The 27,299-nt window shown below is 44.5% G+C and overlaps 1 protein-coding gene and 2 long non-coding RNA genes across 4 annotated transcripts in view; 2 read left to right on the top strand and 1 right to left on the bottom strand.

The window, feature by feature from the left end:
• Positions 1-27,299, top strand: part of clic4 (chloride intracellular channel 4) — a 41,774-nt gene that overhangs the window by 2,391 nt on the left and 12,084 nt on the right. Inside the window, exon 2 of the mRNA XM_063183519.1 lies at positions 26,730-26,839. Within this exon, the coding sequence (XP_063039589.1) occupies positions 26,730-26,839 (110 nt within the window). The remainder of the gene's footprint in view (positions 1-26,729; positions 26,840-27,299) is intronic.
• On the top strand, positions 10,264-11,882 carry LOC134434872 (uncharacterized). The gene is made up of 3 exons (XR_010031949.1): positions 10,264-10,727; positions 11,334-11,381; positions 11,484-11,882. It is a non-coding gene; the product is annotated as an uncharacterized LOC134434872 (long non-coding RNA).
• LOC134434873 (uncharacterized) lies at positions 11,988-13,763 on the bottom strand. Of its 2 annotated transcripts, none has more exons than XR_010031951.1 (3): positions 13,352-13,763; positions 12,858-12,984; positions 11,988-12,703 (listed from the first exon to the last, which is right to left on the bottom strand). It is a non-coding gene; the product is annotated as an uncharacterized LOC134434873 (long non-coding RNA). The 2 variants fall into 2 exon arrangements; XR_010031950.1 differs by having other exon boundaries at positions 11,996-12,703; positions 13,361-13,763.

Raw genomic sequence — 27,299 nt, 5'->3', positions numbered from 1 at the left:
GAGCTGGGCAGTGGGTAGGGACAGCCCAGTACATCACCTCCTCACACAGAGCCGCCTGTCACTGCCAGTGGCAACTCAACTGACAGCACCTTGCATGTTCTGGATATTCATTGCACACACACTCGGTCTTAGCAGTGCATATGCCGTGTGTTTGTATTTGGCTGTGTACTCCGTGTGTGTGTGTGTGTGTGTGTGTGTGTGTGTGTGTGTGTTTGTCTCCTTTTCTTTGTGAGTGTGAGGTGTGAGAGAACTTTGAGAGGCTGAAAGTGGGCACTTTTTTGTCGTCGTCTCGACAACGTGTGATGACCAGTGTTTTTCCTCGCCTCCCCTTTCTCCCTGCCTGTGTTGTGTTGTGTTTGTTTGTGGCCGGCCTGGTCGGCCGGGCTTTGAGCTTGACGAGCGATTTGCATTATTGATGTTGCCAAGGCTGTCGTTCATCAACGCTTCCCGCTCGGCTACATCACACAGACGGCCACCTCTCTGGCACAATGAGGCTGGGCTGCATGTTGCCATGGATACCAAACAAACCACTGCTCCTGGAAGGGGCTGATAAACATATACACACACACACACACACACACACACACACACACACACACACACACACACACACACAGTCAGGCTACCACCTGAGGCTCTTGTCTGCAGTGTTGCACCATCACATCTATCTATCTATCCATTGACCGGCCAACCAACCGACTATCCCTGTCACACCTCCGTCCACACCTCTTCATGAACAAGTAATGCTCTCGGCCTTTGATAAGGTTTATGACGGGCAGAACCACAAGTGCCCCACCTAAGGAGGGCCCCAGTTATGGGTCTGGACTAGGCGTTAGCATGGGCGCATCCTATCAACAGTTTCGGTGTGTATGTTTGTGTTGATTGGACAAGCCACATGAATGATTTTCAACTGTTAACCTAATGGAAGTACTGAATGGATACTGTCTAGTGTACTTCCTCCCGCATCTTCATCTTCCAGACATGCAATGCACTGCACATTGCACATGAATGGACGATTGTCTGTGGGCTCTGCTCTCCAGACATGCTTCTGTCCATCTGTTATAATGATGGGTGGCTTTTAAGCGAAACTCATCTGAGTCCAGAGCAGAGTCCAACTTCGCCAGGCAGGCCGGCCAGCTACTGCCAGCCACTGCCCACTATGAAGCAGTCAGTGGCAGCCGTGTTTTTGTCTGCTTTCTTCATATTGCCATGGGGACAGGCCGTGTTGTGTTTGCTGCTGCTGCAGCGAGTGCTGGGCTGGGATGAGCTGAGCTCTGGCCTCTGCACTGAGGAGGGAGCAGGCAGGGAGGTTTTATTGATGGGAGCTGCTCATGCAGTCAGTCAGTCAGTTGCTCAGCCTGTTCAGCCTGCCAGCGGGCGAGCGAGCGAGTGAGCGAGAGACTCGCTGCATAAAAACCGGAGTGAACCCTTGGCACCCACGTGGCAGATTAATTATTGTTTACAAAGCGTTAGATCAGCTGGGGTGATAGCGAGGTTGACAACCTTGCATGTGTGCGCGTGCATGCATGTTCACTTTGATCGCTTTCAATTCTGAACCGTAATGCTGAGGCTGAAGACTCATTTCCACAGTCTACTGGCAAGATATTGCCTTTCATAATAATAATAAATAATAACTTCATTTTTATAGCACTTTTCATTAAACCCAAGCTCACTATACAAAAGGAGCTAAGGAATTGTGGAGAGGGGAGGAGGGAAGGGTTAGATCCCAGTGATGATGCACCTCACTCTATGAGGGGGGTTTGAAATCTACACTTGTCTCATCTTATGGTTCTCCATCATTCATCATGAACTCTTAGCCCTACATCTTAACCTCCAAGAAAGCTGCAGGAGGGCTCAGCAGGGTGCTCTGAAACAAAACATTTGACCGGTACAGAGACTTGTACGTACAGTATGGTGTTTCAGCTGTAGTTCCTCCAGCATGCAAGCCCAAACAAACAAAGCATTCCAGGTTTTATATTGCTGTGTGGCTGCTGTTATGTATGCAAAACCATAGGGTGCATCCCGTCCTTCCCCTCCCTGCTAGATAAGCCATTGAATGGAACTGGGTTGGGGAGTGAAATATCAGCTGGAGAGGGGTTAGCCGCCCCTCACAGAGGCAGACTGATAAGATATGAACACCGAGAGAAAGAAGGTGTGCGGCTGTAAATGCCAGCCTGGTTTCGGATACACCTGCATTTTAGTGTCGTACCCTTTTCGAATCACCCAGAAACCTCCAGGGCGTGGACCCAGCAGCAGTGCCTGACGTCGTACTGTACTCTGGCTCCCTCACAGCAAGATGACGGGGAAGGTTGACGACCTTGTTGCTACCCAAGAGGAAGCACTACTTCTAAGAAGAGCAGTGCTAGGCTCCCAGTTTCTCAGTACTGTCTGTGCCATGTTCCTGGAAAGAGAGAGAAACGGTGAATTACCAGGGGAATCATACATGGCGGCACTTTATCCTATGGTTCCTTTTATTAACACAATTAAGACGTGCATATTGGCATATTCTTAGAAACAAAGGCCAGTGTTTGCCAATGCAAACACAACCAAATGGCACTGTTGGCTGATCTAGCGTGCACTCATCTGTGCCATGCTGTTATCCTTCTGAGTCAGACTTCACTTTAGCCACATTTCTCTCTGCGAAAGAAAAATGTCTCCTCTGTGGTCCACTGAGGGAAAATGAGAGACTCCCCACTCTTGCACTCTTTCTCTCTCTGTGTGAAGCTGGCCAGGGTACAAATGAGGCATTTCTTGTAGGAAGGCTGACGGGAAATGACCCCTGGCTTAAATCAACAGGAGCACAGCCGAAAAGCGAATAGTTAAAAGATTTATGTACGTGAAAAATTGAGGGTGACTGTAAAAAAAAGGTTGCTGGCTGGCTGGTTTGGTTTTTATATTCACAAACTGTTTCTTATGGGGGAAAAATCCCTCCGTGATTTGGTTTGGGATTCCTCCTAATACACTATAACTTATGTAACTGGGTCTGTGATTATAGGCCAATTCACTGGGATGAGTCGTTTATCCTAATGCTAAATCTGTAAGAGACCCTAAGAGGATCAAGCTGGAATGGGCTTGTCATCAGATGCAGAATGCTTTTCTACGGCCGTCTGGCTTATATAGGCCTTCTGTTTTTTGAACTTTACGTTTTTTATCATGTGAAAATCCACTTGTTGGTCTTTTTTCCCTGTACTCTTGCCCAGCACCATAAAATACGCCACTAAAGGAGGGCTACAGAAATTCTTGAGACGACAGCAGTCTCTCAATCAGGGTCCGGAGCTTTTCATGTGATGATCCACCTCTGGGCTCACAAAGACAGACTGCACTCTTCCCGCTGTCACAATAGCTCAACGCATCCTTGATAGCAGGGCTGTCTTTACGAGCTGCCGAGACCATCCCCTCTGCTTTATGGTGATGGTGGTTGACCTTCATACTCATGACTTGTCACCTTTTCAGGGTTTACTGTGAGTCTTGGAATGCACCCATCAACACAGACGTTTTATAGCTATGCAGTGGTGAATAACAACATTGACTAGCCCTACCATAACCGTAGGACCTGTATTGGTATATTGTCAACGACGTGCATTAGAGAGGCGTGTTAGGGGCTTAATGAATCAGCACACGCGGTGGCTCAATATATTGATTCGCCTGACAAACACGCTTTTTATTGCTGTAACATCTATGTACTGCGGCGATGTGCACGTAATTACTTGGAGCTTACAGCCTCGTGCCTTTAGCATACTGCAACATGATCCGGCCCCACAGCACGACCCACTATTCTCCTGTTACCGTACCTGCAGGTTTGATAACTAAGAGGCACTGCGTAGTAGGGCTGCACGATTATGGAAAAAATCATGATCACGATTATTTTGGTCAAAATCATAATCACGATTATTAATCATGATTATTGATTTTTGCAGATTTAAAAAAAAATTATAACAAGATGAAATATAACCAAGAATAAATTACATACGGGATGAGCAAAATAAAATGAACTGTAATAATTATGTAAAGGCAATGGCATGAAACTTAAGTGGACAGATTTCTGGCCAGAAACACCAGCCTGTCAGTATGTTCTGGTTTCAAGGACGCTCTCAAAAGTAGGTCACTATTGCCATGATTAAATCACGATTAAAATCATGAGTTCGATTCCACTATGTTATCACGATTTTGATTATTTTTCGATTAATTGTGCAGCCCTACTGCGTAGGGCCGCTGACAGCTTCGGCCAGGCCCAGGACAAAGTCTTCTGAAGGGCATCCCCTCTCAACACATAGGGTGCATCCCAATATGTGACCTTGCCTCCTCCACTTGCCTCCTCCACTTGCTTCTCGTCATGATGACATCACTGACAACAGCATTATATTTCAATATCTTGCAAAAGCTCAATTGTAAAGTCTTTTTCTCATTTGCAATTGAGATGGTGAATGAAAAACAGTCCCTCAAAAGTTGTTTTAGCGAGGCTGACAGCTGGGAAACTTTATCGTTTTCTCCACGGAGGAGGGGCCAGGAGGCGGGACGAGGAGACAAGCACAAGTGGAGGAGGCAAGGACACATATTGGGATGCACCCATAGACTACATTGTAATGTGGACCAAACTCTGGGCCCACCCTGTTCCTGGGCCTGGGACAACTGGCCACTGTGTCCCCTCCTGTTGGCTTCCCAGGGCACAGGGCAGGTGAGCCCTCAGGGCATGTACTGTATAGTAACAACACACAGGTTAGAATGGCCCGGGACTTGACTCTACAATGACTATAATTGCGGGTATTGTTGCCATGATTGTCTGCAAACCTTATTGTCTGCCATAGAAACAAAAATTGCTCAGATGCTCTGATCAAATATAATAAAGCAAATGAAAAATTCACCAGATGGTCAGGCTTACTTTATTGTCCCTCCTGAAAATGACAAATGGCTTTTCATGAGCGATGTCTGTCTACAATTCTGGGCTTTCATCCCATCATTCAGTCATCATCTGTTGCGTCCTAATCAGTCAGCACATCATGCAGCCTTGCCCACCCATCTATCCTACTTCACTTCAAACAGATGCACGGCATGCAATGTTTGTGTCTCGCCACAAGTGTTCCACGCTACAGGCTTGTTACCTCCCTGTGTGTGTACGCCCATGGTATTGTGTTTAGTGCCAAGGGTGGCTGCCTTGGTCTAGACATCAGGCATCTCAGTGGGGGGCCTCAGCCATGTTTCTATTCGTGCTGCTGATTGCACGCCTCCTGAAAAGAAAAACAAAAAAAGAGAGTGAGCTTCTTCTCTTTCTGCAGGCTGGAGGAGTGTGAATGTTCTCGGCAGCCAACATTTTTGGCTGCGTCGTGTTTATGCTCTCAGTGTTTGTGTACATGACTTTTTGATCTGCTGTGTGTGTGTGTGTGTGTGTGTGTGTGTGTGTGTGTGTGTGTGTGTGTGTGTGTGTCCTTTTAAGGGATGAGGAAGTTGAGGAGTAATCCAGCATGTGATCCTTGCTCATTGGTCTAGGCTAGGGTTTACTGCAGCTAGAGCATCAGACATGAGGAGACACTATGGACTTCTCGTTCACTCCTTTCTTTTTTATTAAGTTAAGTTATTCACTGTAGTTGTAGGTCAGTTAATCTCTCTCGAAATTCTCTCGTTTTTTGCGGCTGTATGACAAAATGTTTTTATCTTGAACCTGAGGCAATTGTGCATTTTAATCATTGTTAGCGTTTAAGTGTTTCAGAAGCCAATCTTAAATGTTTTGCCAATATTTACCTTATGCAAACTCCCCTTTAGTTCTTACAGCAATGCCATCTGAAACTCTTGGTATTAAATCTTAGAAATGTTGCAGTATTTGCTCTGGATATCAAGACTGTACACAAGGCTCTCCAAGAACAATGAGCAGTAATCTTAATGTTTGTGCCTCCTCTGCTCAGGTTAAGCTTTCTTCGTCTAGGACTTCCTGGATGTGTTGCATGCCAGTTCAGAGGAAGTCATTACTAGACCACCATCCCTGCTGTGTAGTATGGCTGGGCGATATGGAAAAAAAAGCAATATCACGATATGGATTACTTTATATCACGATAACAATATACAGCTCCAGGCCTTTTTATTAGAATACCATGAAAAAGTTGATTTATTTCCATAATTCCATCAATAATGTTAAACTGTCATGGATTGTAGATTCATGGCCCAGTTTTTTTTAACTATTCCAATCATTAAATTGTTTATTTTTACACATTTTGGTCTTCCAGCTCAAAAAAACCATGAATTGGGGAATTCACATCATTAGAATATTGTAATAAAATCACAATTTTCTTCATCAAAATTTGTTTCACATCAGTGCACATCAAATCAGTTGAACTTTGGTACTTTCTACACAACATGCAATGTTCAATACTTGGTTAGGACTCTCTCTGTCTTAATATTATTATTAATAACGGCCATGAAGCGTTTAACATTGAAGTCAATCGCAGAAACAGTGCATGGGAGTAATGGAAGGCCAGATATCCTTGATGCTTTGCCGTCAGCTGTTTTTGTATAGCTGACCTGGTGTCCCACACTTCCCTCTTCAATATACCCGAAGATTTCCATGCCACGTTTTGGTGTTAACTCACCAGTTTAATTCTAACTCAACAGAAATTAAACCCCATTCATTTTCAATGGGGATTCATTTCTGGTTATTTAGAATTAAACTGGTGAGTTAGCGCCAAAACGTGGCATGGAAATCAACAGGGTATATTGAAGAGTGAAGTGTGGGGTACCAGGTCAACAAACAAGAACAGCTGACAGCAAAGCATCAAGGATATCTGGGCTTCCATAACTGCCATGCACTGTTTTTCCATTGACTTCAATGTTAAAACGCATCATGGCCATTATGAAGACAGAGAATGTCCTAACCAAGTATTGACCATTGCATGTTATGTAGAAAGTACCAAATTTCAACTGATATAATGTGACCCGAATTTTGATGAAGAAAAATGTGATTTTATAACAATATTCTAATAATGCGAATTCCCCAATTCATGGGTTTTTTGAGCTGGAAGGCCAACGTATATAAAAAGAAAAAAAATAATGTTTGCAATAGTTAAAAAACTGGGCCATGAATCTACAATCCATGACAGCTTAACATTATTGATGGAATTATGGAAATAAATCAACTTTTTCATGGTATTCTAATAAAAAGGCCTGGAGCTGTATATCACAATATAGCACAATTACTTTTCAGTTATTCTCTTTATTTGCTGTTTATTTTTTCATGTCGCAAAACAACCTTTCTTTAAAATGGATCTTTTTATTGTTATTTTTACAGTTACATGAACTTATAGTGTGTATTGTGACAACATGAAATGTAATTAAATGATAGTAATTTTATCAGTTGTATACAATTGAATATCACGATATAAACGATATAGGAGAAAGGTCACGATATACACTTTTATATCACGATAACGATATATATCGTCATATTGCCCAGCCCTGCTGTGTAGTATGGCATGTGCTTGGGGACCAGGATTAGACATTATGGAATTATATGGAAGATTTTTTTTCAATTCATTTATTTGTTTTAAGAAGTTTATGGAATGAATGTAGGCCTAGTCAGAGGTGTGGAATGGGTGAACACCGGCTTTAGTGAAATGATTATCCTTTTTGAAGGATGCTGACCACATTCTCCTCTAACTTTCCCCCCACTATTCAGAGGTGGCAATCCTGTGTTCAGAAAGTAGAAATCCCGACACATCATCCTCTATTGCAGGTGACTTATTGTAGCTGAGCTTTGAATTGTTATCCCAGGGCTGGTTAGATCAAATTTGCGGCAGGGTTTTTTAACTTTCTAAATCAGGGATTGACACCTCCGCCACTATTACAGTGCAAATCCAGGTCAATCTTCCTGTGACCCTCTCAGAGATTAAGACCTCCTACTCCTCTCTTCTCGGGCCACACTGCAGCCAGACATGGCTCTGTTGACCGTTGAATCAGATCTGTTTGTATCAGGTTAGCGTGCTAAGCTGCTCAAGCTGCCGAGGTCCAAAAGCCCTGAAAGAACAATTCACCGCCATTTCTACTGTATTCAGAAACTTGTTACCAAGATTATAATTAAGCTGTTATTACAGTGCACTTAAAGCTGATGTTGTTATTCAAAGCGACTTACAGATAATGCAGGGTATTAGTTAAATTCCCTGGAGCAATGTGGGGCTAGGTGCCTTGATCAAGGGCGCTCTAGCCATGGAGGGAGGTGTAGGGAGAGGTGAGGGTGGGATACAAACATGCAACCCTCTGATTTTGAAGACTAGCTCCTTAAAGTGAAACTGTAGAATTTCTGGAAATAAGCTCATTTCACACCTCTACTTCAGTTACATAATTGAGTTTTCCCTTTCTTCTGTTGTTTCGGCCATTGTCTTAGTCTAGTGATGGCACGCAGGTCGGTCTGTGTGGGAATGACGGCGTGTTGGAAACCACATGGGTGACGTGAGGCTGAGTCAGGGGTAGAGTCAGGGTGTGATGTTCTCAACCACGTCTCTCTCCATGGCTACATGCAGACTCACCACGTGCCTTCACACAGGCATCACGGCTGGCTGTCTCTTTGCCCTCTCTCTCTCTCTCTCTCTCTCTCTCTCTCTCTCTCTCTCTCTCTCTCTCTCTCTCTCTCTCTCTCTCTCTCTCTCTCTCTCTCTCTCTCCCCCTCTATCTCCCTTCCATCTTCTTGTTCAACCATTCCACAAGCCCCAGTGCGTACACAAGCACACACTTCCACACTTTCACATCCCCCCCACCACCGCCCTCACCCCACATCCTTCTTCCCACACACACTTTCACTCTTTTTGTGTTTGCCATGACTGGACATTCCTCTGGTGGACTGGAGCAGTTGTGAAAGGAAGTCTGTGCTGTGCTGTGCAGTGACTGCTCTCCAGTTGCCGCCACCAGCTCCTTTTTGGGTAATGCTGTGGCCTGATCCTGATCTCCAACACCCACCCACCCACCATTCCCCCTTCTCTCTTTTCTCTCCTCTGAGAATGTCGAGTGCTGGGTAAAAGGCAGGCAAGGCTTGTCATGTTGCTAAATATAACCCTGATTCAGATTCTGAGGGTGGGGCACAGTGTTTTACCACCCGGCTGTTCCCCATGCATACTCAACAACTTCAACCCCTCCACCCACTTAACGCTGAAACACCAGGGCTTGTTCCGAGAGGCTGGAATCTCTCACCCTGACCTCCCTGGCACTAGCTGGTCGTCGAGGAAACGATTGTGAGGCAACCCGGGCCGGAGGGTTGGTGCCGTGCAACACAATACACCTCTTGTCCATCATGACTACCAGTCAGGAACGGAGAACAAGACTCCGAGCTTGTGGCATTGTGACTGGCTCACGCTGCCTAACGACCTCATGATCACATCAAACACGTACTCTCGAATCGCTCCCCCTTGCTAATCAGGCAGAGCTTCTTGGCCTCATCCTTACCGATGACTTCATCTCACACCACTCGTGGTGCCAAAGTTAGGAAAGAAAAGAAGGGACAGATGACGGAGATATTGCAAGACGTCTTGTAACATGCAGTGTTAGTGAGTGAGGCGTGAGATGGAATATGGGACTTTGTGCCTCGTTAACTTCTGAGGATGCAAGGATACGTTTTTTTTTTCTCTTCATGTTCTGTAAAGCACACTCACTGTCTCTACCATGTGTGGTCATGTGACTCTGCTCAGTTCAGTCAATGAAAGACAAAGGTCTGAAATTCTACTGTGCTGTCTTGTGATGAAATTGGTCCAGGGTTTCCCCCCAGCACTTTATTGCTAAGGCGGCCACCTTGAAAAGAAGCACCTACCACCTTGACTAGGTCATTTCTAAAGTTGCTTAACCAAAAATATATATACTTTTAAGAGTTTTCAGATCATATTTGAAATGAAACCGCACAGCACAGCATGTCCACTGGTGATTTGTCTCTGATGCTGACTAACGCCCCACCACCTTGACTAATACAAATTCTGTGGGAAGCGCTGTGGTCCTAACCTGATTCACATCATCTGGCTGCGTTCGGCTACGTCACGCGGGGGCGTTCCCATGCCTCACTACCCCATCTGAATAGCAGTGAGACCGCTGGAGTTGGAAAATGTGTACAGCCAATCATGAATCGCGGGTGGGATTTTGAATGGATGGGCGGAGTTATGGGCGGATGTGATGTAAAGCATTAGCGACAGCAGTGTAGTCTTCACTTCACAACAAACATGGCAGCGCGCTGTAGTACTAGTACTCAGTGCGCTGAAATGGATTCGGCTATTTCCACGGTATTGTCTTGTATTCCAAATGTTCAGTCATTGAAATACGAACAAATGACGGCGCTTAAGGCGTTTGTTGGCGGCGAGGATGTGTTTGCGTTTCTTCCGACCGGATTTGGCAAAAGTTTGAGCTGGCTCCACTGGTCGCTAAAGCCGCTGTGAGATGGACACTCCCAGACGTTCTATCCCACCCGATTATATTTCACGTGCTATTTCACGTGCTAAAGCAATGGGGAAAGTGCAGGATCCAATCTTTATTGTGGTGTTCCCCCTGGCTGCGTTAATGGAGGACCAAGTCAGAGAGGCTGGAAATCTAATGGGTCTAACGGCAATGGAACTGGGAGGAAGACATCCTTCAGGGACGTTGCCAGGCCAGCCGGTCTTCGGTAGCCCCGAGTCGTGGCTGAAGGACAAATGACTGACCATGCTATCCTCAGACCTCTACCAGAAGAATCTACTGGGCATCGTTGTCGATGAGGTTCACGTCACCTACAAATGGTAAGTTTAAGCATCTACTGTTGATGAACCTGATGCATTTTTTCCATTTATGAAGCACAGGCATGTGCATTGCGTTTGGTTGTGAGTTCACATTCTGGCCTTCTAGGTTTATCGTAGTTTACTTGTAGACTAATCTTAACTTGGACATGTATCGTCACAGTCTTGGTCATAACATTGTATTATGTCTCTGTTAGTTTCGTCATGTTTTCCCCCTGTGATGTTCAAAAAACTCCGTTAACTCTGCTGTACACATTGTCCGTGTAAATATTACATCCTTGTAAAATCAATGGTGTTGGTTCTCCCCTCCCCCAACTGTGCCCGATGCATACTGTAGTGTACAGACATTTGCTTTGCGTTTGTTTGTGACTGAGTTGACATTCTGGTCTTGAAAGATGACTCTGCAAACGTGTGAAATGGTTGATATCGTTTGCTGCCGTCTTTCATTGTATTTCGTGGTGTGTGAAACTGACATTCAAAGGGTTTCACTATGCTAAACAAGCTACCCAGTAGAATGGGTTGACCAGTTTGTGTGAGCTGCTTATGTTAAATTTGCCCATGTTCAATATCTGCTGTATTGTATAAACTGAGCTCTTCTCTGACCACTAGGAATGAAAGGCCTTCCTGCTCAGTTGGGAGAACGTCACAGCAAAGAAGGTGAGTCACTCTTGTAAATAAGTAGGCCTGCACCGATTGTCATTAGGAGGAAAAGTGTGGTTGTCTAGTATACCTGTTAACATCATGCACCATGTCTTTCAGACATGCCTGTCATGGCTTAAATGGCATCTGCAGTCACAGAAGATGGGACACAGAGAGCTGCTACATATGGAGAGAGTGCCATTCAACAGTGAGCCCACCCAACAGGACAGTTTGCACTAGGTTGGATCACAGCTTATTGAAGAAACATGAGAAGAGCATTAGTCCCTATATCTTTGATCTAACATATAATAGTACATAACCAACAACCTTCCTGTTTTCAAAGTGTTGCATGTGCAGGGAATCCCAGGTTATGTTGATTAAAAGGATGAGTATTTTGACAGTGAAACACCACAGCGTAGTAGCTGGCAGTGCTTTGCCGCAACCTCGTACATGCTGTTGTACAAATGTGTATGAATGACTGTTTTTGCATAGAAGAACTGTAAATAAAATTACACATTTGAAAACTGTTGCCATGTTTTTTTCTTTGAGCAGCAATGATTAAAAAAATGTAAAGAAGGAAGAAGTATTGTAGACTGTTTAGTGTTGAGCACAGTTTAATTTACTTCAAGTGACACAACATACCTTAACCTTTTTTATATGCATTCACAGAAAGGCAACAGAATCTTATGGGAAAAAAAGTTGCACTGGGTTATTTTATATACACTACTTACATACACAAATTATTGACATACATTATTACAGTACATGCATTTACTCCACCAATTTCATATTAGTCTTGGCGCTCTTTCAATTTAGCTTTGATCCTGCGCCACAGGTTACTGCTTTTGCGATTTATCAGAATGTCATAACTAGATGGGGGGGTGAAAACAACTCAGCCTCTCTGAAAATATCCTCTGTGTGACTAGCAACATAATGTGCTCCAGTGTGCATTTGTCTGTCTGTTCACCATGATTTTCTGCAGGAGTCCAATAGACATGCTGGTCCAATCTGCTGTTTGTTTCAGTGAGACCGGGACAACTATGTTCTAAAAATGACTTCAGATTGATGACTTCAAGTTGTTAAGGTGCTGTGGGCTAAGCGATGCGAAAGAGTGAAATTTACCTGCAGAATTACGAGCAGTGCGCTGTGGGCACACTGTGGCTAAAGGCCTTGTAAAAATATCAAATCTACAGTATAGTTATACGTCTCCCTCCTGGACTGCATGTGGAAAATGGCATTTGTTGACCACCCGGGCCACTACCGGATGTAGCCTGTTACTTTTTTTTTTCCCTCTTCAGAGCCCATGGTTATGTGGTCAGGTATGAAGCCGTCAGGGATATCTGTTGACACATTTAAAAAGATAGATAATGCAAAATGTGCAGTATGGTTAGCTTAGATGTAATCTTACAAAGCCAATATGTACAGACCGTCATGGCACCAGCTTTAACTGGGGTCATACATTTGTTGTAATGTAAATCTTTGTTCCAGAGGTACCTGACACTTAATGAAGCCCCTAGGTGCTCCATGGCTGCCACCAGGAAGAGAGCTGTTATGTTGTTCCTCACACCGTCTTCGTACCCATTGAATGCAGCATGTTTGGCCCTGCTTTGCATTTCTGCATCTGTGAGAAGGGGACTTGTTGTTAATGATGGTGATAGTTTGTAATAGAGTGCAAGCAGACACTTTTACACATCTCTGTCGTTGGACATGTGCGTAGGTTACAATCCCAGCGAGGTTATAAAGAAATCAAAGAAATAAAAGAATCAATAAATCAAATAAAAGTGAAACAATCATATTGCATGTGTGCCTACAGATAGCAATGTAAACAGTAAACCATTTAGATTAGCATAGAGGCTAAGAGGAAGATGCCCTGACGCCAATCATATCCAATAACAATATTGACATATGTATGGATGAACAATTGTCATATTGTGCTTGCGCACGACTTCAGAGCAACCATTGCATCAAGATTCAAGATGTTGACTTACCGTATGTACCTTGAGAACGCTGGGTTAAATTACAGCAGGCATTTCAGGCATGCGACAGGATTTTTCGGAGAAGTTTCACAAGTTTCGATCAAGTTCAGCTGGGCGCTGGTTTACCCTTTCCCGTAGGGAAGTTCTTCAAATATCCATGGGCGGTTGCAGATATTACCATTTGTCCTTAGATATCCCCTGCATATAGGGCAATGTTCGTTTATAGAAAGTTTACTCCGTTTACTTCCAGCCGCCGCCATGTTTGTTGTGATGAAAAGTCTTGCCTCCTGCGTGGTGTCGCTGTGAACTACGTCACGGATTGAGTCAACGGGAGTGGCTGAAATGGCGTGTCAGTCAAAATGACGGACAGATTCTTAATCCAATCACATGCAAGAGTTTTGAAAAAAATGGTTCATTTGGAAGAGCGTCGGTTGGGAGTAGGTCCCAGATGTATATGCGAAAGCATATCAGATGGTAGGAATCAGGTAACTGTGGTCCATAGGTGAGGATGAAACCCTGACTTGACCTACACAGGTTAGATCCCCCATACTCAAATAGCGGCCCGCGGGCCACTTGTGGCCCGCGAGGCATCTATTTGTGGCCCTCGAATAATTTTGAAAAATTAAAAAAAAAAAAAAAAAAAAAAAAAAAAATTTTTTTTTTTTTTGGTCCGATCGCGCTGCCGGCTCTTATTTTGAAATCGCGCCACAGACGCTAGGAAGATGCGTGCCGTGTCTCCGCCCCCTCAATCAGTTTCTCCCTGCAGGCTCCAAACAGAAGTGACTATGAGGGTGGCAGAGGCTGTTGTGAGGTAGACTACTGAAGGGAAGTACGGTAGAACTTGTAAATAAATTATTTACAAAGTTCTCTTTGCCTCGTTTTTGAAAGTAATGGTCCACATTTCATTGCATACAGTGTGTTAGGACTTCGAATTGGTTTAGCACTAGCTGTAGCTAGTTGCTAACACGAATGAAGGCAAATTGTGTTTGAGCTCTGCTGGCAGCTAACTAGGGGTAGCCTACTTAAAAACGAATTGCTTGATAAACTTTTTCACACTTTTAAACAGTCCCTAAATAGTTCGTTTGGAAAGCTAAGCCCCTCATAAGATTTCAAACAAAGTTATGAGCAACTTGATGATTTATTATTGGCTGTTGCATTTAATCAACATTGCATCAATGTGCCATTTTCTTGTTGGCAAAACCTGGTGTCCTCCTATCTATGTGTCCTCTTTGTTGGGTCCATTATTGCATCTGATTCTCATTATGCATGTGAGAGCTGCATAAACAAAGTCATAATAAGCAACATTTGTTTGAAAAGTGTTATCTTCAGGCTTATTGGTTTTCTCACTAAGAAATAAATGTTTATGAATGTAGTCTGCAAATATAGGCTAATCTTATGTCATTTAAAAAAGATAATCTTATGTCATTTTAAAAAAAATACTGAAGGGTGGGTGGCAATGACAGCAAGGCAGGCACCTCACCCCACAGTGCTCCAGAAAAATGCAGGCCCTTTATGAGAGAAATGTTCTCCCATCCTGTCACTGGAAACTAAATATCTGCTGTGGGTGTGAGTGCGTGTGTTTTGTGATTACAAAGGCCTTATCATTTTTTATTTTTTTAAAAATATTTTTTTTTGGTGGGGGTCGTGTCGTGTCAGCCCGGCCCGGCCCTTTATTGGGAGGAATTTTGAAAAACTGGCCCTCGGGGACTTTTAATTGAGTACCCCTGCGTTAGACTATGAAACTGAAACACTTGGTTTTAGACAGGTTTGGCTGTTGCAGCCCACCCATGTATCTTGTGCACTTAGGATACTATGTTTAAGTGCATAATTAATATGCTATACACACTGAAGTGCACAAGGGTCAAAGACGTCTTTGTCATTCAGTGTTGGGGACACTTTCCGCCGACTGTAACTGCAAAAAACATGATTTTTAAATTGTTTCAAGTGAATGGATGACTGCTGAGGCTTTCATGAATTCCCTGTAACAATAAAGAAATAAAGAGTCATGTTTTTACCGTTACAGTCAGCAGAAGGCATCCGTTACACTGAATGACAATGCCATTTTGCACGTCTTTGACCCACAAGTGCGCCATTTGAGACACAGCATTGTAGGCATGGTACGGTTTGCGTTGCAAACCGAGACCGTACGGTTTGCATGTCACGGAACGGGGTAGTGGGCAACCGCACGGTGCCCACGGTTTCAAAAAAAAATAAAAAATAGAGTGACCACCAGCGGACGACGCTATTAAAATCCTACTACTTTTACAAGCATAAAACACAAAGACTACGTAGGATATTGAGTGTGGAAAGACTGATTTCTATCAGCCAACTGAAAGACATAATGTAACAGCATGCGCCAGCTGACTAAGCTACAGTAGCCTACAAGCAAGTGCAGGTCGGTCAGCATCATCACCCTCTCCCCCCTCGCTCTCCACGTTAGCGCAAGTGACTGTTCCCAGCCTTTATGCTGACCATTTTAAATTAAATGAACATGAATTTACAAACAATGACAGATTAGCAGAACAAAGTAGACTATGATTTACGTTACAGTAGCCAGTGTAGGCTATATCCACGTGGCATTGAATGGGGATTCCGGACGGCAAAGTGCGAGATAATTGAACATAGGCCTATCCATCAGATTCACTGTGATCAACTGTAGGCCTAACTATATGTAGCTAGTTAAACTCTGATGGACGGAAGGGGACTTTGTGTTGTTGCCTAGTTAACATTGATGTTTAACACTATAACAAAAATAAAATGTGACTGTTTTAAAAGGCTCAGCTTCACAGGAGTTTTGTGAAACATTCTTGTGCATACACTTCTAAAAAAACGATCTTTTAAAATTATTTGTTACCTTAACTTTCACATTTTAACATAACAGAACCCTATCACTTGTTCACTTAAAATTGAATTTGACTTCTGATTTTACTTCTATGCTTCTCACGGCCGGCAGTTTCATTATAGGAAGCAACTGATTCATAAGCGCAAAACTCGCAGAAAGCGGTATCAAAATAAAAGTCTAATTCGTTCTCAGTGTGTCATTAACCAAAATAGTCATACTACACTGACCTAATGGTCCCATTACCTACAGGAGTGTAGCTGTTTTATTTTTACACGTCAAATGTGTTATAGCATGTAATATTTGAATATTTGTCAACTTAAAAGTTAGGACTTAGTTCTCCCTTTTTGTGAAATAAATGGAAGCATGTTAAAATCATTGATATCTTTCTTCTTTCAGTTGGGTTAAATGAAGTCAAATTCAACATACCCATGATAAGCTTACATTTTCATTCAAATTTTTATATAATACATTTTATAAAAAAAAAAAAAAAAAAACAGAACCGTACAAAACCGAAAACCGTGACCTTGAAACCGTGATATGGATCGAACCGTGATATTTGTGAACCGTACCACCCCTACAGCATTGCTGTCTTGGTCACAGATCACACCAGCAAGACGCGCACCAAATATTTGTCCTCTTTTGAACCCTGATATGTCACCCATAATGCTGTGTGCAACTGTGCATTGTAATATTTGGAGCAAAACTGTGCTCTTACCCTGCTTATTGAACTCTCACACTCTGCTCTTACTGGTGCAATGTGCAATTAAGATTGGCCACCATGCTGGTCCACTTTAGCCATGAAACTTCTCACTGTAGAATGACAGGTGTTTCAGTTTCACTGCCCAACCCCTGTAGGTATAAGGTGTGAGTTGCTAGCTCTGCACATAGTATCATCAGTGACAGGAATGAGGTGCAAGTCTTCATATGCTTTGCATTCCACTGAATTTGAAATTGTAATTATGTGTTCCTAATTCACTCAAGTTGAGGTGTGAGATGCCACATCTGACTTTGCAAATCATCGTGTCTTCATCTGTGACGGGGACAAGATGCAGTGTGAGTGTTCCTGGCGGGTGAATTGCTGATGATCCGAGCTGTGCACCCAGACAAGCTCCACAGCTCTCAGGAAGCAACAGCTTTGTGACTACTGCATGAGTCACCCAAAGTTTTTCAATATGGTGACCAATATAGATCATGCCATGTGCCACTAATAGAACAAAGTGGTGATCAAGTCCGGTCCTGTAAATGGGGCTGACTCTGCTTTGAACTCCATTCAGTCTCCTCTTGTCACATGGCTGCCATAGGATTGCAGCTTAGTTAGAACCTTGCGTCACATGGATTGCGGAAGAAAACTCCTTATGAACCATCTCTACCGTATCAATCGTCTCTGGTGTGAGATCCCAGATCTGCGCATGATCTCATCAATGACTAGAACGAGGTGCGAAGCCAGTCATTGAGTGTCCCTGGCGGATGAATGGGCCATGATGTTCCACAGCTGCTGTGCTGTACTGTGATGTGCACCCAGTGACCAGACCAGCTCTCCCGCTCTCAGGAAGGAACAGCTGTGTGACTACTGCGTGAGTCACCATCTCCATTGGTGGATAGATGTCTGGCTTTATAGAGGATACGATGCAGAGGGAAAAAAAGAAGAGTTAGGGTTGTGGAGAAGACATGAAGGGTTCATAGATCTGGACAAAACTCTAAACACTCTCGCCTCTACTCTACTCTCCCATTTACGGCAAAGGAAGCTTGTTTTAAAGATGCATTATTCAGTCGACAACCCATTTATGTCAGTGACTGTGTGTGTGTTAGGGGTGGTACGGTTCACAAATATCACGGTTCGATCCATATCACGGTTTCAAGGTCACGGTTTTCGGTTTTGTACGGTTCTGTTTTTTTGTTTTTCTGTTTTTTAATAAAATGTATTATATAAAAATTTGAATGAAAATGTAAGCTTATCATGGGTATGTTGAATTTGACTTCATTTAACCCAACTGAAAGAAGAAAGATATCAATGATTTTAACATGCTTCCATTTATTTCACAAAAAGGGAGAACTAAGTCCTAACTTTTAAGTTGACAAATATTCAAATATTACATGCTATAACACATTTGACGTGTAAAAATAAAACAGCTACACTCCTGTAGGTAATGGGACCATTAGGTCAGTGTAGTATGACTATTTTGGTTAATGACACACTGAGAACGAATTAGACTTTTATTTTGATACCGCTTTCTGCGAGTTTTGCGCTTATGAATCAGTTGCTTCCTATAATGAAACTGCCGGCCGTGAGAAGCATAGAAGTAAAATCAGAAGTCAAATTCAATTTTAAGTGAACAAGTGATAGGGTTCTGTTATGTTAAAATGTGAAAGTTAAGGTAACAAATAATTTTAAAAGATCGTTTTTTTAGAAGTGTATGCACAAGAATGTTTCACAAAACTCCTGTGAAGCTGAGCCTTTTAAAACAGTCACATTTTATTTTTGTTATAGTGTTAAACATCAATGTTAACTAGGCAACAACACAAAGTCCCCTTCCGTCCATCAGAGTTTAACTAGCTACATATAGTTAGGCCTACAGTTGATCACAGTGAATCTGATGGATAGGCCTATGTTCAATTATCTCGCACTTTGCCGTCCGGAATCCCCATTCAATGCCACGTGGATATAGCCTACACTGGCTACTGTAACGTAAATCATAGTCTACTTTGTTCTGCTAATCTGTCATTGTTTGTAAATTCATGTTCATTTAATTTAAAATGGTCAGCATAAAGGCTGGGAACAGTCACTTGCGCTAACGTGGAGAGCGAGGGGGGAGAGGGTGATGATGCTGACCGACCTGCACTTGCTTGTAGGCTACTGTAGCTTAGTCAGCTGGCGCATGCTGTTACATTATGTCTTTCAGTTGGCTGATAGAAATCAGTCTTTCCACACTCAATATCCTACGTAGTCTTTGTGTTTTATGCTTGTAAAAGTAGTAGGATTTTAATAGCGTCGTCCGCTGGTGGTCACTCTATTTTTTATTTTTTTTTGAAACCGTGGGCACCGTGCGGTTGCCCACTACCCCGTTCCGTGACATGCAAACCGTACGGTCTCGGTTTGCAACGCAAACCGTACCATGCCTAGTGTGTGTGTGTTCTTTCTTTTCTTCCCTTTTTGCTGTCTCAGGATATGACGTTGATCTCAGCAGTGCTTAATCTGCTCTCCTTTTTTTATTCGCCAATATATTTTTTTCCTCACTTGGCCTTGACATGGTGACCATATAAGGTACTGCAACTGAAAGTAATTGCTTAGCTTACGTATCGTGTGCTGCTGTTTTTTACTGCTTCTTTTTCTGATTCTTTTTTTGTTATCTTTTTTTCTTCTCTGAGTAATCATGACGTCTTTGTAACGGTAACGCACACAAAAAGAGCACTATGCTGTTTTTTGCTCCCTGTGTGTTTGCCCTACAAGAATGATCTCAGCTCTCTCTCTCTCTCTCTCTCTCTCTCTCTCTCTCTCTCTCTCTCTCTCTCTCTCTCTCTCTCTCTCTCCCTTGCCCTCAGCACACTCTCCTACGAAAGCTCTTCAGACTTCTTGAATACTTTAAGCTTTGTGAGGGGAAAAAAAAACTTGTTAATGGACAGTACAAGAGTGGTCTGGTCTGGTAAGCCCATTACTCTAGTGCTGGATTTACAGATGGACAAGAGACTTGAAGTCTTTCAGAAGGTATAATTTAGAGCAACTTTATTTACTCAGAAGTGTGTAAAAACTTGTACAGCCACTTCCTCTGACAATCTTCCCTTCCCATGAAAAAAAAAACACACAATGTTTGAGGAAAAGGGATAAAGGGTTGGGGGTGCAAGCAACACACTTTAAGTTCTCAAGGGACAGGTTAAAAGCTGCCCATTTAGAGACCGAAGCCCGCGCAAAAGCCTTACATTTAGCCCGCTAAGTGCTGCTTAAGTAGTAGCTGTCATCCATTGGGCCGTGACTGTGACTGTGTCTCTTCTCTCCTTTGTTACATTGGTGTTGCATCAGGCTCTGCAGTCATCCAGTCAGACGGTTTGTTGGTCGGCGTGTGTTCGCAGCTGTCTCAGAGGAAATGCTCTGCTCTCGTCTCGCCCCACAGGCCCATCCTCACTCCTCACTCCTCACCCAATCTAAACAGGCTCCAGCTCCAGCTCCAGCACTCGCTCTACTGTAGCGTTCTGCTCTGTTCTGCTCTGCCCCCGGCCAGAGACCAGGCTGCTCTCTACACACATTTCTGGAATAGTTTCTGGCCCCCTGACCCGGCGCCGGGGCCTCAGATGGAGGGGTAAAGGGGAGAGGAGAGGAAGAAAAGTCTTGTCTGTGTCTTTGTGAAGGAGGATGACTTGAGCGAAACTGTTGGGACTCTTAAAAAGTTTGGAAGGACTGAAGAGAGTGAGTGGCCTGCGTTTTTTGTCTTTCATTCTCTCTCTCTCATGTCTCACCCACCTTCCATCTCTTGTCATATGATTGTGAGTTCCCGATGTCACTGTTCTCTGTCTTTTTCGGAGACTGCTCTGTTGTACCGATACTTTGTTTCAATGTTATGCCGGCCCAGTGTTTACTCTGTCATTTCCTACCCCGTCGAAGTCATTTTGGCTTTCCGGTGGCCAATCGCCTGGCCTTATCTGGCCCGCTCCACCTAACACCACAGTAGATCTGCAGCCCACTGCCCACATCACAGCCCATAGCCGCCCACTGACCAACCTACCCTCGATCCCCACCCCCCAACTATTTCCTATCAGAGTCCTTTGAAATGTCCGCCCACCCGCACCCCCACTTTCCTCTCTCCTTGGCATCTCATCTCCTCCATTTCCTTCTTCCGTTACCCCCTCGCTGTTCCACCGCCAACGCTGCCTCAACGGCGGGCTCCAGAGACGCTGGGGTCTGCATGTACTGGTGTGTTGGAGTTAGGGATGGCACAAACCGCACCGAAAACCGAAATCGTACAATTCATACACATACCGAACCGAACCGTGCAATCCGTGGCAAACCGCAATTCATGTACTGCCCAAAAAAATCATCATTTTGTAACTGCAGTTATATAAATATTGATTAATATTCCCAGTGCACCATTTATCATGAACTAAAAAAAAGAACCGTAGAGAACCGGAAACCGTGACCTGACACCGTGATATGAACCGAACCGTGAATTTTGTGAACCGTACCACCCCTAGTTGGAGTGCTTGAGGGGTTGACCATGGGCTGCTTGGACGTTATCAGTTCCGCCCTTGACTGCCTCGTCTCGGCCTCTCTGTGGAGGGGAAAGTGGTCTGTGGTTCAGGGTCCCAGACGTTGGCCCATTACCCAGAGTGCCATTGTCTGAACAGCATGTCTGTCTGCCTCCCTAAACTGCAGGGTCCTGCTTTGTGCCCGACTAAATATAGCCAGGCCTGAGGGCACGCCGGCAGCAGGGAGCGGCCGTATCGCATCAGCCTACATGTGGAGGAGGAGAAGGATGACTGGGCTGTGTTATACAGTGATGCTGAGGCCTTTGTTTGGTGTGTCTGTCTGTCTGTCTGTCTGTCTGTCTGTCTGTCTGTCTGTCTGTCTGTCTGTGCGTGCCCGTCTGTCTGTCTGTCTGTGCGTGCCCGTCTGTCTGTCTGTGCGTGCCTGCGTCTGTGCGTGCCTGCGTCTGTGTGTGCCCGCCCGTATGTGTGCTTACTGGCACACATGCATATCTTTGTGGCCTTACTCCCGATCCTCTGCCCTCTTCCTCTTGTCTCCTTTTGAGATGCATTTGTCGGGGGACTGTCACAGTTGCATCCCGCCATTGCCATGGGAACTGTTCCAGTGTCCACATCAGACCAACACCCCAACACCCCCCCCCTCCTTACAGCTCCTTGTGATTAATGGAGTGTGAGTGTGTGTGTGTGAGGGAGAGAGAGAGGTCTTCACACACACAGACAGTGGCCACCTCATTATCACGCCTTCCCTCTTTAAAAATAGCCACCCTGAGATTCATATTTAATGTCATGTGCCTCTGACAGATCATGAACCGAGGCATTCAGTAAAAGGAGGAGCATTCGGAGCAGAGAGGAGACAGGAGAACTTTTTAAATCTCCAGCTTTTCCTCTCAGAGGGGAAGCCAGACGGACATGCAAGAAAGTGTTGTAAGGAAGGAGCTCTAACACTGTAAACAGCTTAGAGCGCCACGGGAGGCAGTAAGCCCAGCAAGCCTTGTCCACAGCAGCAGGGGGCTAGAGAGGGGGGATGGAGATGGAGAGAGAGAGGGAGCGAGAACATCAGGAAACAAAGCCCCTATTTAAACCCAGAGAAATGCAGACCCAGATGCCAAGTGTAATTGTGAAACAAAGCCATACAAATACATGCATGCATTGGCAAGGGCACGCCTCACCCTCCTTAATTGTCATTAATGGATCAGTTTACTCCATGCTGGAATTTTCTGTCAGTGAGACGCATTTTTCAAATCCTTTTCAGTTTCTGAGGAATGTTATAATTGTGTCGTTCAGGTACAGAAATCCATTTTTGTCTTGCTAAGTCATGCGGGGTGCTTCTGTCTGTGTGCGTGTGTTTGCGCACGTGCGCGTCGCTCTGCGGCCCATCTCTCTGTGGCTGTCGGAGCGCTGAGGAATGCTGATTTAATTAGTCTGAACTCCAACTCTGTTAATAGACTCTGTCCATGACTATACTGCAGGGTGACTCTCCCGAGACAAGCTCAGCTCACACATCGCAGCCACTTCAGCGGGGAGGAGAAGGGAGGGAGGAGGAGGAGGAGGAGGAGGAAGAGGGAGGAATGGAAGGTGGATTAGATGGGCCTTTTTGGAGGCAGATCACACCAGGTCCAAATTATTATGAGCGCATATTTGAGATACGACGGGAAAGGAATTCAAGATGGCGGCGAGCCCAGTCTGACATGCAGCCACCACCGAGACCTTCAGAGCTTGAATGTCGTCACCAGGTCATTTTGTTCTTGCAGCAGACATTCTTCCGCTGTGTGTCTCTCCCCATAATCCAGTGGTTCTCAACCTTTTATGAACAAATGCCCCCTTGGCCTCATCACAAGCCTCCCAACGCTCCCATTAGTATTAAAACATTTCATGGACTAATGTCCTCCAATGGCAACTAAGCACCACCCCCTATCAGCAGTATCCTTCTAAACGCCCCCCCTAGAGCTCCCCAACACCCCCTGGGGGGCTGTACTGCCCCCGTTGAGAAACAGCACCATAATCCATGATGGCTGGGTGCTAATGTGACTGTGTTAAGTGACTGGACAACAAGTTAAAACATTTCCAGACTTGCAGCGCACAAAAGGGCTTTGCGTCGTCATACTTTTACCTTAAATGTCTGAGGGTATTTCCATGTTGTTGGAGTGGTTGCAGAGTTACAGCTCATGTTTGTTTATTAAACATGGCAGCCTTACGTGGCAGCCTTCCATTTAGCCATGATCGGTTATTTAGTCCCTGTCTTGCGTAAGGTCTGACAATGAACAGGTCACTCATAGTGTAATCAGACCCTGAACCACTTCTTGAACAGTGTTTCAACTGACCACTTCCAGTCTGTGGGTTTCTTAGGGACAAAATAAATGATACTTAAACTCATGCACCACACACACCACAGTTGCCTTGCAATACTGTACACTGGCCAGTCCAAGTACAATCACTCCGTATTTGTATTTTATTGTACTTGGCCAGCTTCTTTTACTTAGACGGCTAACCCAAAATTGGGTGAAGCCATCAACAGTCGGTTAGAAGCCTGAAAGTGCAGATGTTTTAAGTACCGTATATGTACATGTATGTGCTGCATTCTGACAGTGCTTTTTGATCTGTGTTTTTGACTGTGGGCAGTGGGCCTAATGGGTTTGAAGTTTGAAATCTACCCACCAAGGTGCAAGTCTATGCATATGTCTTGTGAGCAGACTTTGTGTTCAGTAGTGTAATGAACTGAGAGAGCCTAATGGTGAAGTGAAGTAGCATAGCCCCCCTGGTGTGGTGCGCCAATGTTGCAGAGCTGACTCAGCCCTTTACCCCCCTGATCTGCTGGGAGGAAGGCAGCTGTGTATTTGCCCTTAAATCATTATGCACTTCCAACTTGTTCCGGCCTTAATTCATCAGAGCTTTCCGGTAGCTGCTTCCTGCTTTCTTCCTACAGCTTGTTTTTATTGTTTTTTATTGCTTCTCCTACCTAGCCCTGGCCACTGCCACCTTATTGTTGCTACCCCCTAACTGCTTGCTTATTGGTTGGCCTCTGGTTGTAGTGCATCCCTTCCTGACTATAATCTCAGCAAAAAAGGAGAGAAACAAGATCCAGGTGCAGTGGACAGGCTGAGATGGAGCCAGTTCAGGACATACGTGTGCAGACTGCGCACGCATGCGCAGGGCCGCTGACAGCTTTGGTCTGGGCCCGGGACAAATCTGAAAGGGCCCCCCCTCACCCAATACGTGCAATGTAATGAGGACCCAATTCTGGGGCCCCCTCCTCCCTGGGCCCTGGATACCTGACCCCTTTGTCTCCCCTTGTCTGCGTCCCTGCACACAGACACACACACACACGCACTCACACACACACACACACACACACGCACTCCAGCGGATTGTTTTTCAGCCATTCATTTTCTACCTGCTGCTCTGCTGCTCTGGGACAGCACCTTTGTTTCACCGAGCTGAAAAACACTGTAGCTTACACAACAACAACAGCAGCAGCAGCAGCAGCAGTGCTAGCAGCACCACATGGCACAGCACAGAAGGCTCAGACCTGTTCTAGAACCCATTCCAACACTACACTACCTGGGTCTGGGGCTTTCTGTGAGCATGGCTGTGTGTGTTTTTAAAAAAACACAAAAAAACAGCAACTGACAAGAATGGCATCAGTCAGTGAGGACTATTTGCTGTGTGTGTGTGTATAAAAAACAGACATAGACTGTTTTCTTCCTCACAAAAAAGGGGCCTGTCTGCACTTCAAAGATCATGTTGCCCACATCCGAAACTTTGATCCAGTTGCCTTGCTTGGTCTGATGCCTGCCGGCCCAGCAGCCTCTCTGAGCGAGGCGAGGCAAAGCGAGCCCATATCTCCTGTCCTGCCTGTCGCAGGGCCACCGCGAGGCGTTCCCTTACATCTGAGTGGGAATTAATAGCCACCATGGCCAGGGATGAAGGTCAGCTCAGCTCCTTGGGAGCGTTTGCCTGAGAGCTGGCCTTTCAAGCCAGTGTGAATGGAACACTGTTTCCAGGGACACTCAGGAACAAGAAGAGAGGCCTCGGAGCGGGGACGCTGTTGGCACCTAGGCTTTTTGTAGTGATGGTGGATGATGATGTGTTTCCAGGTTCAGGAAGTTAAGGCCATGTCACATTTGATTCAGCTGTTTTCCTGATCAGACTATCCTCATGAGTTAACACCTCATGGATGGCTAAGCCTAAATGGGCTTTTTTTGTGAAATCACAAGTGTTGAGTATACAAATGACAATATGGCAGGGATTCGTTTTGCTTTTTTGGAGCCAGCATTTCCACCTGGGCTATTATCTTCAGTGCCCCCCACTCCAGGTTCCTGTTTGTTTCTTGGGTGTTTTGTTTTTGCACAATTGTTTAGCACAGTTTTCTTGTGACCATTGGTGTGAAAACATTTAAAATGTCACAAACAGGAAATAATCTTCCTGCAGCCCTTATAGAGAACAAGTAAAATGGTTTGCTGTGTCACATCACAAACAAGTGATTTATATTGCCTGCGACTTCCACATTTGAGGTGGTGTGGCAAAGTAAAATTACACGTTTCGGTAGACTCAGTGTTCCATCTTCCAGCGTTGCTTCCCAGCCACGCCCACAGTTATTACAGCAATTCCTGTTGAATTAAGGAGAGGAAGTTGCTTTGTAACGTTTTGGAATATGTAGTCTCTGGCGCATCTAATAATTTCATTGCAACTTCATTTCATTACTCTGTAGTCTTGCATGCATCATGACAATAAAGTTGAATGTAATCCAGGGCTGGGTTCAAAAGATCGAATCGCGATCCAATATCGATTCACGTTCGGAAGAGGCAATATCGATTCACAACTTTGTGGATCGATCTTTTGTTGATCATTATGGGCGCTATTTTCTCAATCACATCCTGTAGCTCTCTTCCACAGTTTCCCACATACCAAGGTATGTCATGTTTGTGTGGGCATCAAACGCTGAGATATTTAGGTTTTTATTGTCGGTCTTAGAATTCTAGGAATAAATGGGTTAAAGTGACAACCCACCAATACAAAAGATCGATATCAAATTGAATCGAATCGGATCGTGGATCGAATCGGATCGCAACCTTCGGGATCGGAATCGAATCGATCCAGCAAATTTGGATCGATTCCCAGCCCTAATGTAATCTAATCTCTATTTTGTTTCATATCTCTCTCCTGGCTTTGGTCGTGGCTGAAACGGCTAAGGCACTGTACTTTTCCACCTGGGACTCGGATTCGATTCCGGCCTGAGGTCGTTTCCCAATCCTACCCTGTCTGTCCCACTCGCTTCCTGTCAACATCTCACATGGTCCTGTCCATTAAAGACAAAAAATAAATGAATAAATAAATATCTTCTCTTTTCCTTCTCAGGCGGGCAGCGATGGCGAGAGCATTGGCAACTGTCCGTTCTCCCAGCGCCTCTTCATGATCCTGTGGCTGAAGGGAGTGGTCTTCAACGTCACCACGGTGGACCTCAAGAGGTGAGAGATCTCTCTTCGGGTGTCTTCATCACTACATATGACACGCCACACCAAACCTACACTGTTACATTGACCCACCCTCACACCACAAACACTTAGGGATGGCACTTTTTTTGAAAACCGATTTGAGTATGAGTACCCATACCGATGTGCCTTTAACCCCCAACATACAATGAAAATAAATGCACAGGCTTGTTTTTTTCCACATGTGATATTTGTTTTACTTTCCATTTCTATGTAGATTTAAATGTTAATAAATGTATGAGGCAGTAGTTTTTTTCCCATGCTGCTTTCAAGTCAATGAAACACGATGAGATGTTGCATTGATTCTTGTAATGGCAGTATCAGTGCCTGGTGTCAGTAAGTGTGTGACGAGTATGAGTACAATAAGGAAGTATCAGAATTGGAGTATCACTACATCAAATCTGCACTCTTGTCACCTTCAAAATGCACCACACTA

This window comes from Engraulis encrasicolus, chromosome 19 (assembly GCF_034702125.1).
Source record: "Engraulis encrasicolus isolate BLACKSEA-1 chromosome 19, IST_EnEncr_1.0, whole genome shotgun sequence".
Lineage (NCBI taxonomy): Eukaryota > Metazoa > Chordata > Actinopteri > Clupeiformes > Engraulidae > Engraulis > Engraulis encrasicolus.
The sequence above is the reverse complement of the archived record's forward strand: the minus strand, read 5'-3'. Positions and strand labels throughout refer to the sequence as shown.